A 12240-nucleotide genomic window follows, 5' to 3' on the forward strand; every position below is an offset into this window, starting at 1 on the left:
TTTTTAAACAGGGACTAAAATCAATTGCTGTGAACCGCAATCAATCAGTCTAACCTTTCTGGGCTGTAAGTTAATAGAAAGCAAAATAAGTTTCTATTCATGTATAGTGGATACCCAAAAGCTTCAAAAAAGAACCTGGCCCAGTTTTGGGAAGTCAACTGACCAATACATTGAGAGCCAGCAGACATCAACATGGATTTTCAAAAAATTGACTAAAAGTTCAAGTGCTATCAGGGGCTACAGCCAAAATAAAATGTTAATTCCACCCCCCTGCTACCATGAGGACAATATAGCTCCAGTGAAGATGCAGGGAAGGGCAACAATTATGATCCCCAGCCTGAATTCACTGAGTTATGAAGATAATGTTATGCTCTGGCATCCTATTTGTTGGAAGGGTTAAATTAGAGAAGTAGAATGTCAATGAGGCTGGATGTCAGGAAGCTTTACTTTTCTCACAAGGGATCAACTTGAAGATAGATTCCATAAAGTCCTTCAAGAAGGCAGCACTTGGAAATTTGGAAAATGAGATGATCACATCATTTGTAATGCAAGACTAATTATTCTAGGAGATAAACTAACAGATTTGGGGCCTCCTGAGATTATATGATCATGTGAGAAGGATCACAGAGCAAGTTTTGACAGAAGACTCCTGAATTGGCTACAAGTCTCATCTTTCCCCTTTCCTAAAGTATGGATGAAATGATGGGGAGAGCAAACAGGAGTCTAACACACGGGGAGGGGAATCAGAAAAAGTAGAGCAATATGTACGGACGTAATGGCCGCTTATCATCCTAGACACATACATAACCAGATATTAGGTACAATCATCCTTACAGTTTAAGTTTATTTTTTAAATTGCCTCTAGAGGTAGTGAATATTCAACTAACCACATTAAAATCTCCCAAAAGATGTAGGAAAACATTGGGCACACGCCCTTTTCTAAAAAATTGTTAAGGTTACAGCTGGAAATGAAATGCTATATCCGATGGTAGCTCACAGTCTTTCAACAAGAGGGCACAGTCTCGACAGAGCTGCCTAATCATTTCTGCTTCATCAATTCCTGGTGCAGTCCTACAGCAAATCTGATGTGACAAAGTGGTAGTATTGATTCCGGAGTCATGATTTCCAATCTCACTGCCAGAGCTGCAGTTCTCACTTTCAGCACCACTGCAGCTACCTGCCTCTGGTTGCTTCTCTGGCACAGTGTCCAAGCCCATGCCCTCAATGCACTCCGTTACATCACTTACAGTGGTTTCTTGTGGAGGCGCACTCAGATTTCTAAAAATAAGCTCCTCTTGCTGGGCAGCAACACCAAGGAGTTGGTTTATTTTGGCCAGTAGATTAGGATCATTCCCATTCACGTGACACCACGATAGCAAGGCACTGCAGATATAGAAAATGTACGAAGTTTTGCTTAGGGTATTTCATACTTATATCATCTAACTTTCTGTAAAAATACAAGTAATGTAAATCGAAACAAGACCAGCTTCACGAGCTAATGAAGAACTATAAATAATTTATAGAATAATGTTTTCATAATTAAAATATGGTGTAGGTCTGCATTTCCAGTCCACAAGCTTAACATCCTGTTGTGATTTTTGGACAGACTTTTAAAATCAACATTTAATATGAAATTACTAATGTAAATTGCTCCTGGTAACATTTCAGTTGCAAGCTGCAGCTAGCTAGTATTATTGCTCTACACTATTCTGACGCATTGTAAGCAATGGCTGGAAGATCTATTACCTCAAAACGGCACAAGTCAGATAATCAACACGTGAAAGGTTACACTGAAACATTAGCCTTTATCTATCAGAATTTGCCATCTAAACAAGTAACTCATTTTTTTTTCCCCCAGTTGCATTTTTCAATATTTTGCTTTTATTGTGCATTCAATTTATCTTTTTAACCATTTAACAAGCAAATGATTGTTCCCACGAACCTTGGGAAACAATTTACAATTGTCCAAAGTACTAAGCAGCATAGAATGAAGTGGGTGGGGGAAGGTGGGGTTGCAGGCAGTGGAGTGGTGGAAGAGATCACTCTTTATGTCCTCCAATTGATTTATTAAATGCTCATCCAACTCCCTCTTAAAATTACTGATGTCATCAGCCTTAGTTGATACCTGAACAGATTATTTGAGATATCCATCATCCTGTGTGAAATAAAATTATATCTGACCTATCCATTCGCTCTCTTCCACTACTCCACTGCCCGCAACCCCACCCCACCCACTTCATTCTATGCTGCTCAGTACTTTGGACAACTTTAAACTGTTTCCCAAGGTTCCTGGGAACAATCATTTGCTTATTAAATGGTTAAAAAGATAACTTGAATGCTGAAAATCTACAATAAAGGCAAAGTCGTGAAAAATGCAACTGGAAAAAAAGATAGATTATTGTTTAGATGGCAAATTCTAATCAAAAGTCCATTTCACCAAGCCTTACATTGGAGGCCTATTTAATTACATTAGTGTTTCTATATTTTCAATACAAGACTAGAAATTTCTCAATTTTCTACTAGTAACAGGGAGTGAGAAATACCATTTTATAAAGTGATTCTTCAGACACTGGTAATTAAAAATACAAATAAAGAATGGCAAGTCTGTCAATATCCAAAGAGAGAAACAACGGTTTAGTGTTTTGGGCACTGACATTTCAGAATTCAGACCAGGAATCTAGACTAAAACCTTAACCAGCCTTTTTTTCTTTTCATATGGCAATGGGAGAGTTGTGTATTTGCAGAATTGTGTGTTTCATTTCATTTCTCCAGCTTGGTTTGGGATGTTGAGTCAACTAACACAATAAACTTAATTTAGATTGTAATCAGAGCTAGAATTGCACCATTGACAGGTTAAATCAAGGTGGAATGGATGCAATTAATGAATAACCATACAAGCTCCCAAAGGTATGCTCATCGTAATTGAAAGAGACACACTGTATCTATAACATAGTTAATGGCTCACCCTGCCTATTTTCCTTTTTCCCACTCCCATTAACTGGAGTTTCTCAAAGCACAGATATCCATGTTTCTTTGTCAGATCAATCTCCGTATTTAACCCAGTATTAGGATATTCTTGGATGTAGAGCTTTTTGTTATACATTCATGGATGTGGGCATTGTTAGTGAGGCGATCCCGTTTTTGTAATATTAATTGTGAAGGCATGGGACACGGAATACTGAACCTTTAGGTAAAGTGCAAAATGTTTTGATAAGGTTGCTGAAACTGCGAGGACACAACTATCAGGAAAGACAGAACAGGCTGGTGTTTTTAGAAAGATAGAAAGCAGTAGAGGTCTTTAAAATTATGAAGGGAATCAATAGGGTAGACCTGAGGAAGATATTTCTATTTGTGGTGGAATTCAAAATCAGGGATCATAAATACAAGATACTGTAGTCACTAATGAAACCAGTGATAAGAATGTGGAATGCATTACCTCATGTAGTGGTTGAATGAATACATAGATGCATTTAAGTGGAAGCTAGATAAGTACAAGAAGGAGAAATAGAAGGATACGTTGATAGTGTTTGATGGAGGAGGCTCATGTGGAGTACAGACCAGTTCGGCTGGCCTGTTTATGATATAAATTCCATGTGCGTGCACTTTTAAAAAAGTACATGACATGCACTATGTGATTAATTAGGTCACAGCTACTTACGAGCAGAGTATTACAGTTTTCCCTGCTGCATTCTCACCTCAGAAGCCCTTTCGTCTGTCCAGGAACCAACATCTTCTTCACACCCTCTTGGTAACCTTCATTGAAGCCACGCTGTAAAGTGGATTCTCGGCCAGCATTTAGCCCATCCCTATAGCCTTCCTAGAAATAAACAATTGGAAACCAGCGAATTAATCAGTGACCAGTAGTTGGCTGATCACACTTTAAAAATGACAAGTCATCTTCACTGCATCATGAACGCACAAAGGCTATATCTGATACACTAATAAAAACTATGAACTTTATTCCAGCTCATAGCAAGGTACAGAAATGTAGAAGCTATGTTACCTGACTAATAATCCAGTTATCCAGAGGACTGGACAAATAATCCAGAGGATGAAAATTTAGATCCCACCAAGAAGTCTGAGAATATGACTTGTTTTCAAGGGGCTGAATGGCCTTATCAATAACAATTTGTTTTATGTAGTGCCTTTAAACTTGCAAAATGTTCCAAGGCACTTCACAGGAGAGTTAGCAAACATAATTTGACAACAAATCACATATGGAGACATTAAGACAAGTGAGCATAAGCTTTCTCAGAGGTTGTTTTTAAGACGTTCCTTAAAACCTGAGGTAGAGGGGTTTAGAGCAGGAATTCCAGAGCTCAGGCCCAGGCATCCGAAGGCATGGTCACCAAAAGTGAAGCAGTTAAAATGAAGATGCACAACAGGGCAGAATGGGAATAGTGCAGAGGTCTGAAGGTTGTACGGCTGGAGGATATTATAAAGCTAGAGTAGAGAGGGCATAGAAGGATTTGAAAACAAGCATCAGAATTTTAAAGTTGAGGTGTTGCTGCACTAGGAGCCAATGTAGTCAGCAAGCATAGGGTCGATGGACAAACAGGGCTAAGCATCAGTTAGGACACAGGCAAAGTTTTGAATGAGTTCAAGCTAATGGAATGGAAGATGGCGGCCAAACCGAGCGAACATTGAAGTAGTCAGGTCTAGAGGTAACAAAGGCACAGATGATGATTTCATCAGATGAGCTTAGACAGAAGCAGAGACAGACAACATTTGGAGGTGGATGTGACCAGAAACTCACCTCAGGATCAAATAAAACACCCACGTTGCGAATGGTCTGGCTTTGCCTCAGACAGCAACCAGGGACAGGGATGGGGTTGGTGGCTAGAGTTTGTGGTGGGACCAAAGACAATGTTTTGGTCATACCATCATAGAATGCTTACAATATAGGAGGCTATTCAGCCCATTGTGTCCATGCTGACTCTGCAAGAACAACTCATCTAGTGCCACTCCCCAGCACATAGGCTATATCTGACACACTAATAAAAACTATGAACTTTATTCCAGCTCATAGCAAGGTACAGAAATGTAGAAGCTATGCTACCTGACTAATGATCCAGTTATCCAGAGGACTGGACAAATAATCCAGAGGATGAAAATTTAGATCCCACCAAGAAGTATCCCTGCACAGTTTTCCTTCTCAGAAATTGATCCAATTCCCTTTTGAAAGCCATGATTGAATTTGCCTCCACCACTCTTTAGCAGTGTGTTCCAGATCCCAACCACCCACCATGTAAAAAAAAGTTTTCCTCTGATCACAACTGCTTCTTTTGTCAATTATGTTAAATCTGTGTCCTCTGGTTGGTGATCCATCCACCAATGGGAACAGTTTCTCCTTACCTACTCTGCCCAGACCCTTCATGATTTTGAATACCTCTATCAAATCTCTTTTCCAAGAAGAACAGTCCCAACTTCTCCAATCAATATACATAATGGAAGGAAATTTATGCTCATTCAGCATCAAGGTAGAGAGACAGTGGAAAGGTTGAGAGTGGTGGAGGCAGATTCAATCGTCGCTTTCAAAAGGGAATTGGATCAATTTCTGAAAAGGAAAAACGTGCAGGGCCATGAGGAAAAGGCTGGGGTGTGGCAGTTGCTCTTGCAGAGTCTGCATGGACATGATGAGCTGAATGGTCTCCTATGGTGCATCTATTCTATGACCTAAATGTTGGTATGACTGAAGCCATTGTCTTTGGTGTCATCACAAGTTCTAGCCACCAACTCCATCCCTATCCCTGGTCTCTGCCTGAGGCAAAACCAGGCCATTCACAACCTTGGTGACATGAAGCTGGGTGTCATCAAATTATGTGGAATATGAAGAATTATCAGATGATGTTGCCAAGATGCAGCATGTAGGTAAGATATGTGAAGGAACTAATAATGGAACTTCAGAGGTAATGGTGTGTGAGTGGGAACAAAAGCCACTATGGCTATGGCTAGACATATAAGAATGGAACAAGGTGAGAGCAATCCCACCCAGGTGAACAACAGAGGCAAGGAATTGGAGGAAGATGGTGTGGTCAATCATATTGAAGGCTGCAAACAGGTCAAGAATGATGAAGAGGGAGAGTCACAATCACATAGCATGTCACTTGCAACTTTGATGAAGACCACTCCAGTGCTAAGGGACAGACAGAAACCTGATTGCACGGTTACAAACATGGGGCTGTAGGAAAGATGGGCATGGGCTCAGGAATGACATTCAAGGACTTTGGAGCTGAAAGGGAGGTTTTAGATCAGGCAGTAGTTTGCAAGGACAGAGAGGTCGAGTGGGGTTTTTGAGAGGGATTGATGGCAGCAGATTTGAAGGGGAGAGGCAGTACAGGAGAGGGAAGAATTAACAACATTAGCTAACATAGAGGCTAGAAAGGGAAGTTGAGTAGCTAGCAGTTTGATGGGAATTAAATCCAGGAGCAGCAGGTGGATCACATGAGGGGAGTCTGGAGAGAAATGAGAGAACGATACTAGTTCAGAGCTAGGGCCTGGAAGACCTTAGAGGAGGTTTGGCTTGGTGGGTTACGGGAAGGAAAGCAGCAAATGCAGCTGAAGGGATGGTCTTGATCTCAGTGACTAAGAAGGGCATGAGCACTTTGCACTTGAAAGTGAGGGTCGAGGAGGCAGGTTGAGGATGATGGCTTGCAATGAAGTAAAGAAGCAGGGTCGGGGCAGGGTATCATCTTTGTTTTTTGGGATGATCCTGGCGATGAATGTCTAAGCCAGTGTCCTCCATAAACGTTCAAGTCTATGAATCAAAAGGAGCCAAGATGAGGGCTGTACCGGAAAGAGCAACCAGGGAATGAGGGAGTAATGGTTTTAGTGAGGACAAGGGCAAACAGTAGAGATGGTATTGTGGTTGAGCAGACCAGTAACTAGATAAAAACAAAAAAACTGCGGATGCTGGAAATCCAAAACAAAAACAGAATTACCTGGAAAAACTCAGCAGGTCTGGCAGCATCGGCGGAGAAGAAAAGAGTTGACGTTTCGAGTCCTCATGACCCTTCGACAGAACTTGCGTTCGAGTCCAAGAAAGAGTTGAAATATAAGCTGGTTTAAGGTGTGTGTGTGGGGGGCGGAGAGATAGAGAGACAAAGAGGTGGGGGGGGGGGTGTGGTTGTAGGGACAAACAAGCAGTGATAGAAGCAGATCATCAAAAGATGTCAACGACAATAGTACAATAGAACACATAGGTGTTAAAATTAAAGTTGGTGATATTATCTAAACGAATGTGCTAATTAAGAATGGATGGTAGGGCACTCAAGGTATAGCTCTAGTGGGGTTTTTTTTTTATATTTATATAATGGAAATAGGTGGGAAAAGGAAAATCTTTATAATTTATTGGGAAAAAAAAAGGGAAGGGGGAAACAGAAAGGGGGTGGGGATGGGGGAGGGAGCTTACGACCTAAAGTTGTTGAATTCAATATTCAGTCCGGAAGGCTGTAAAGTCCCTAGTCGGAAGATGAGGTGTTGTTCCTCCAGTTTGCGTTGGGCTTCACTGGAACAATGCAGCAAGCCAAGGACAGACATGTGGGCAAGAGAGCAGGGTGGAGTGTTGAAATGGCAAGCGACAGGGAGGTTTGGGTCATTCTTGCGGACAGACCGCAGGTGTTCTGCAAAGCGGTCGCCCAGTTTACGTTTGGTCTCTCCAATGTAGAGGAGACCACATTGGAGCAACGAATGCAGTAGACTAAGTTGGGGGAAATGCAAGTGAAATGCTGCTTCACTTGAAAGGAGTGTTTGGGTCCTTGGACGGTGAGGAGAGAGGAAGTGAAGGGGCAGGTGTTGCATCTTTTGCGTGGGCATGGGGTGGTGCCATAGGAGGGGGTTGAGGAGTAGGGGGTGATGGAGGAGTGGACCAGGGTGTCCCGGAGGGAGCGATCCCTACGGAATGCCGATAAGGGGGGTGAAGGGAAGATGTGTTTGGTGGTGGCATCATGCTGGAGTTGGCGGAAATGGCGGAGGATGATCCTTTGAATGCGGAGGCTGGTGGGGTGATAAGTGAGGACAAGGGGGACCCTATCATGTTTCTGGGAGGGAGGAGAAGGCGTGAGGGCGGATGCGCGGGAGATGGGCCGGACACGGTTGAGGGCCCTGTCAACGACCAGTAACTAGGACTGTCATGGTGAATGAAGGGCCAAGGGCTAGACAGTAGGGAAATTGAAAGAGCACTTATAAGTAACTTGGAGAAGTTTTTCTGTGGGGCAGGGACAGAAGGAAGTGAAGTTGGGAGAAGAAAGGGGATGTTCATGAGTAACATGGAAAAAAGGAACAAATTTACAGAATAACGCAAGTCTGGAATGCTCAGACACAATACTAGTGGGAAAACTTCATCTTATACTACATAGTGCACACCCCAAGGGCACCCAATAAGTTGAATGACGAACTGCATTTGGAGGTGTTGGCTGGAGGGTAAATATTAGCCAGAACTTCCAGGCGCTTGTTCAAATAGTGCCATAGGGAAATTTTTAGTCCATCTTAAAGGGCAGATGAGACCAGAGACTAATGCAATTGACAGCACCTCCAAGAGTCAGCATTCCATCATTACTGTACTGAAATATCAGATTGGAATACATGATCCAATCCAGAATTGAGATTTGAACTGACAGTTTTTTTTTTAAACTCGAGGCAACAGTGCTACTACTAAGCTAAGGCTGATAGTTTAATATCTCCCCCACAGAGACAGGTGAGTGTTTTGAAGGGAAGTGACCCCTATACTTTTTCCCGTTTCAGGTAAAACCTTCTTCAGGCACCACGTAGGAGAGAGATGGCTTGCTGTCAGTGCCAGGTATACTGCACTGTGATCATACATTAATACAAGGGCATAGTGGGAGAGATGGAGTAAAGAACCGAAACAAAAACAAAACATTGGATTGTGAAAATCTGAAATAAATTCAGGAAATGCTGGAAAAATTCTGTAGATCCGGCAGAAAGAAAGTTCAAGTCAATGGCCTTCCGTTAGCATTGGAAAAAGTTAGAGATGGAACAAGTTTTAAAGATACCACAAATGGTTGGAGGAGGGAAGAAAACAAAAGGGAAGGTCTGAGAAAGGGTGGCAGGCAGCAATAATTAGAAGATGGCGGTGTAAGGCAAGAGATGGTAATAGAACAGGTGAAGAAACTAAAGCAGTGTCTAGAAAGATCTTCTCCATGTTCTTCTGACCCCACTTAGCCACACTCCTTTAGACTGCCTCTCTACATGCTTAAAACATCTTTTAACTTTTTTCAGTTCTCACAGCCGGTTGTTAATTTGAAACATTAGGTTGGATCCCATCAACATCCTGGGGGTTACCATTGACCAGAAATTGAACTGGACTAGCCATATAAATACTGTGGCTACAAGAACAGGTCAGAGGCTAGGAATCCTGCAGTGAGTAACTCACCTCTTGACTCCAAAGTCTGTCCATCATCTACAAGGCCCAAGTCAAGAGTGTGATACTCTCTACTTGCCTGGATGAGTGCAGCTCCAACAACACAAGAAGCTCAACACCATCCAGGACAAAGCAGCCTGCTTGACTGGCACCCCCATCCACAAACATTCAATCCCTCCACTACTCATGCACAGTAGCGGCAGTGTGTACCATCTACAAGGTGCACTGCAGGAACTCACCAAGGCTCCTTAGACAGCACCTTCCAAACCCACTACTATCTAGAAGGACATGCGCAGCAGACACATAGGAACACCAACATCTGGAAGTTCCCCTCCAAGCCACTCACCATTCTTTGTCTCAGAAATATATCACCGTTCCTTTACTGGCACTGGGTCAAAATCCTGGAACTCCCTCCCTAAGAGCACTGTGGGTATACCTACACCACAGGGACTGCAGCTGTTGAAAAAGGAAGCTCACCACCTTGTCTTAAGGGCAATAAATGCTGGCCTAGCCAGCAATGCCCACACCCCGTGAATGAATAAAAAAGATCTTCCGAGCAGCAGCAATAATAGCTGGTTTGCTGCGCTCAAATTCCCGACTTGACACCGCTGCACATTTCTTCTGGGGACCTTCCGAACCTGACTTTCACGCAGCATCCCTTAACGGAACACCATCAGAGTCGTGTAGAGTCAGGGAGATAGAAATGCCTGTTTTATTTTTACAGCACTAGCTGCCATATGGCAAATTTAAAGGTGAATGGATGAATGAATGAGTAGGTGCGTGAGTAGGTAGTTAGGTGTCAGGAAGGGAAAGGCAAAATACTGCAGATGCTGGAAATCTGAAACAAAAACAAAAATGAGGAAAACCTCAGCAGGTTTGACAGCATCTATGAAGAGAAAGACAGACCTAACGTTTCAAGTCCGAATGACTCTTCTTCAGAGAAGTCAGATTGGAGGGTAGTTGGGTCAGGGAATTAGGGTCTAGTGGTAGTCAGGTGATAAGAAGCATGATCATGTCAGGTGAGGAGGATAGTTAGAGGGGGGAGGGTAGTTTGGTGGTTGGTTGGGATTAGGATGAGCACAGGGTGGGGTGTGATTTGGGAAAATTGGTTTGGAGTCAGCCAGGCGTCAGACCAGATTTTAATCTCTAACATTTCCGGAGTAACTATCTAGGTAAGTATTGCGGCACTGTCCCAGGTTTCTATCTCTAATTCAGATTCGGAGATATTCGTGCAAGATCCCGGGGAATTGCTCATCGGAAGTTTAAACTTCCCAGGCAATTCCCACGTAGGACCACACATCAGGACTTCCACGGGGTCCCGGGGAGCATCTTCAGTCGTAATTCTGAGACTGGAAGATTAATAACGCTGTCTCTCCACAGATACTGCTGCTGGATCCAATAAGTATTTCCAATAGTTTAAACAACATCTGAATTCTGTAACTCGACCTTACAGCAGGTCCGTCTGCTCCGCGACCAACAACGGCGGGGGTTAATGCATGCACGAGTCTGTAGCACGGACGCGCATTACGGGACCGCGCATGGGGCGCGTGCACAACCTGACAACGACGGCCCAAGCAGAGACCGGCCTTCTTTACAGAGACAGGATCCACTTCCAGTGGCCGCTGACTGACAGCTCAGGTCCCTCGGCCCTACCCTGGGTACCTTGAGCCGCTGCCCCATGCAGATATTCCACTCATTCCTCGGCAGCCGCAGTTCATCCGCCTCCTCATCGAATACATCATCACTTTGCCCTGCGTTCAGTCGCCACATTGCGCTCGCCCGTTAAGAGCATGCGCAGTAACCCGCACCGCCCCTGAACAAACGCCCCGTGACGTCACCGGAATCCCTCTGCGTTTTATAAGGCACGTGACGTCACGCGCCGTATCTGCAAGCGCGTGACGCGGACTGTAGAACGTGCCGGGGATTACATCCCTTGTTGGTTTCAGGTCGCTGAGTTCTTGTACCCATGCTACTTACCATTAGGTGGCATTTCCAATTCCAGTTAAAGGCTGCCCTTTTTTTGATGGACCAGAAAGAGTGACAGGGAAAGATGATCATTTTAAAATATAATAGTGAAAGCGAAAGGTCCCAACGTTACCAGTCGGGAATGGTTCTCCCAGGACAAGGTCGTGAAGCAATGGCTATAACCAGTCGAGCCCCATACCATGGAGTACCTAATACCGTCCGAGTCATGGTGAAGGACAGCAAAGGAGGAGCACCCATAGATTGGGCCGCCTTCATCAAGCGGATCCTGTTGAAGGCGTGTGGATTTGAAGCTGCAGAGATCTACTCCCTACAGGACTTCCCCAGTGCTGGATATTTCAATGTGACCTTCAGGAATGTTGCTGCCTGCGTCAAGTTCCTAAAGGTGTTCGAGAAGAAGAGAGACTTGCCGGAGATCAAGATCCTGACAGTGGAGCCGCTCTTTGCTCTGCCGTTGCAACGGGACCATTTGTGATGGTGCATCTCTACAACCCCTACGTCCCTGTCACCAATGTGCTCACCTTCCTCGCCAGGTACGTCAACAAGGTTGGGAGCTGCACCAAGGTAGAGATGCCTTTGGGATTTAGCCATGCAAACGTCAGGTTAAGGTCATGCTCAAGACCGACGGTAAGGGAGCCATCTTCCACCTTCCTTCCAGCTTCGCTATCAGGGGAAGCTGTGGCTACCTTGTCTACGCTGGGCAACCCAAACTTTGTCGCTCATGCGGCAAGTCTGGTCATGTGGCGGCCAACTGCAGCGCTGCCCTCTGCAAGAATTGCAAACAGGAAGGGCACCAGGCAAAGGACTGCAAACAAACTAAGTGCTACAACCTGTGTGGTGGGGCAGGTCACCTCTACAGGATCTGCCCCAAATGCTGC

General features: G+C 44.1%; 1 protein-coding gene across 1 annotated transcript; it reads right to left on the reverse strand.

Annotated features, from left to right (window-relative positions):
- Window positions 1–826: 826 nt before the first annotated feature.
- otulina (OTU deubiquitinase with linear linkage specificity a) lies at window positions 827–11205 on the reverse strand. Its single transcript, XM_041190224.1, has 3 exons — window positions 11042–11205; window positions 3696–3817; window positions 827–1383 (listed from the first exon to the last, which is right to left on the reverse strand). The coding sequence occupies exons 1-3, from the start codon at window positions 11147–11149 to the stop codon at window positions 957–959; spliced, it is 657 nt and encodes a 218-aa protein (XP_041046158.1). The 5' UTR covers window positions 11150–11205; the 3' UTR covers window positions 827–956.
- Between the last annotated feature and the right edge of the window lie 1035 nt (window positions 11206–12240).

This window comes from Carcharodon carcharias, chromosome 6 (genome assembly GCF_017639515.1).
Source record: "Carcharodon carcharias isolate sCarCar2 chromosome 6, sCarCar2.pri, whole genome shotgun sequence".
Taxonomy (NCBI): domain Eukaryota; kingdom Metazoa; phylum Chordata; class Chondrichthyes; order Lamniformes; family Lamnidae; genus Carcharodon; species Carcharodon carcharias.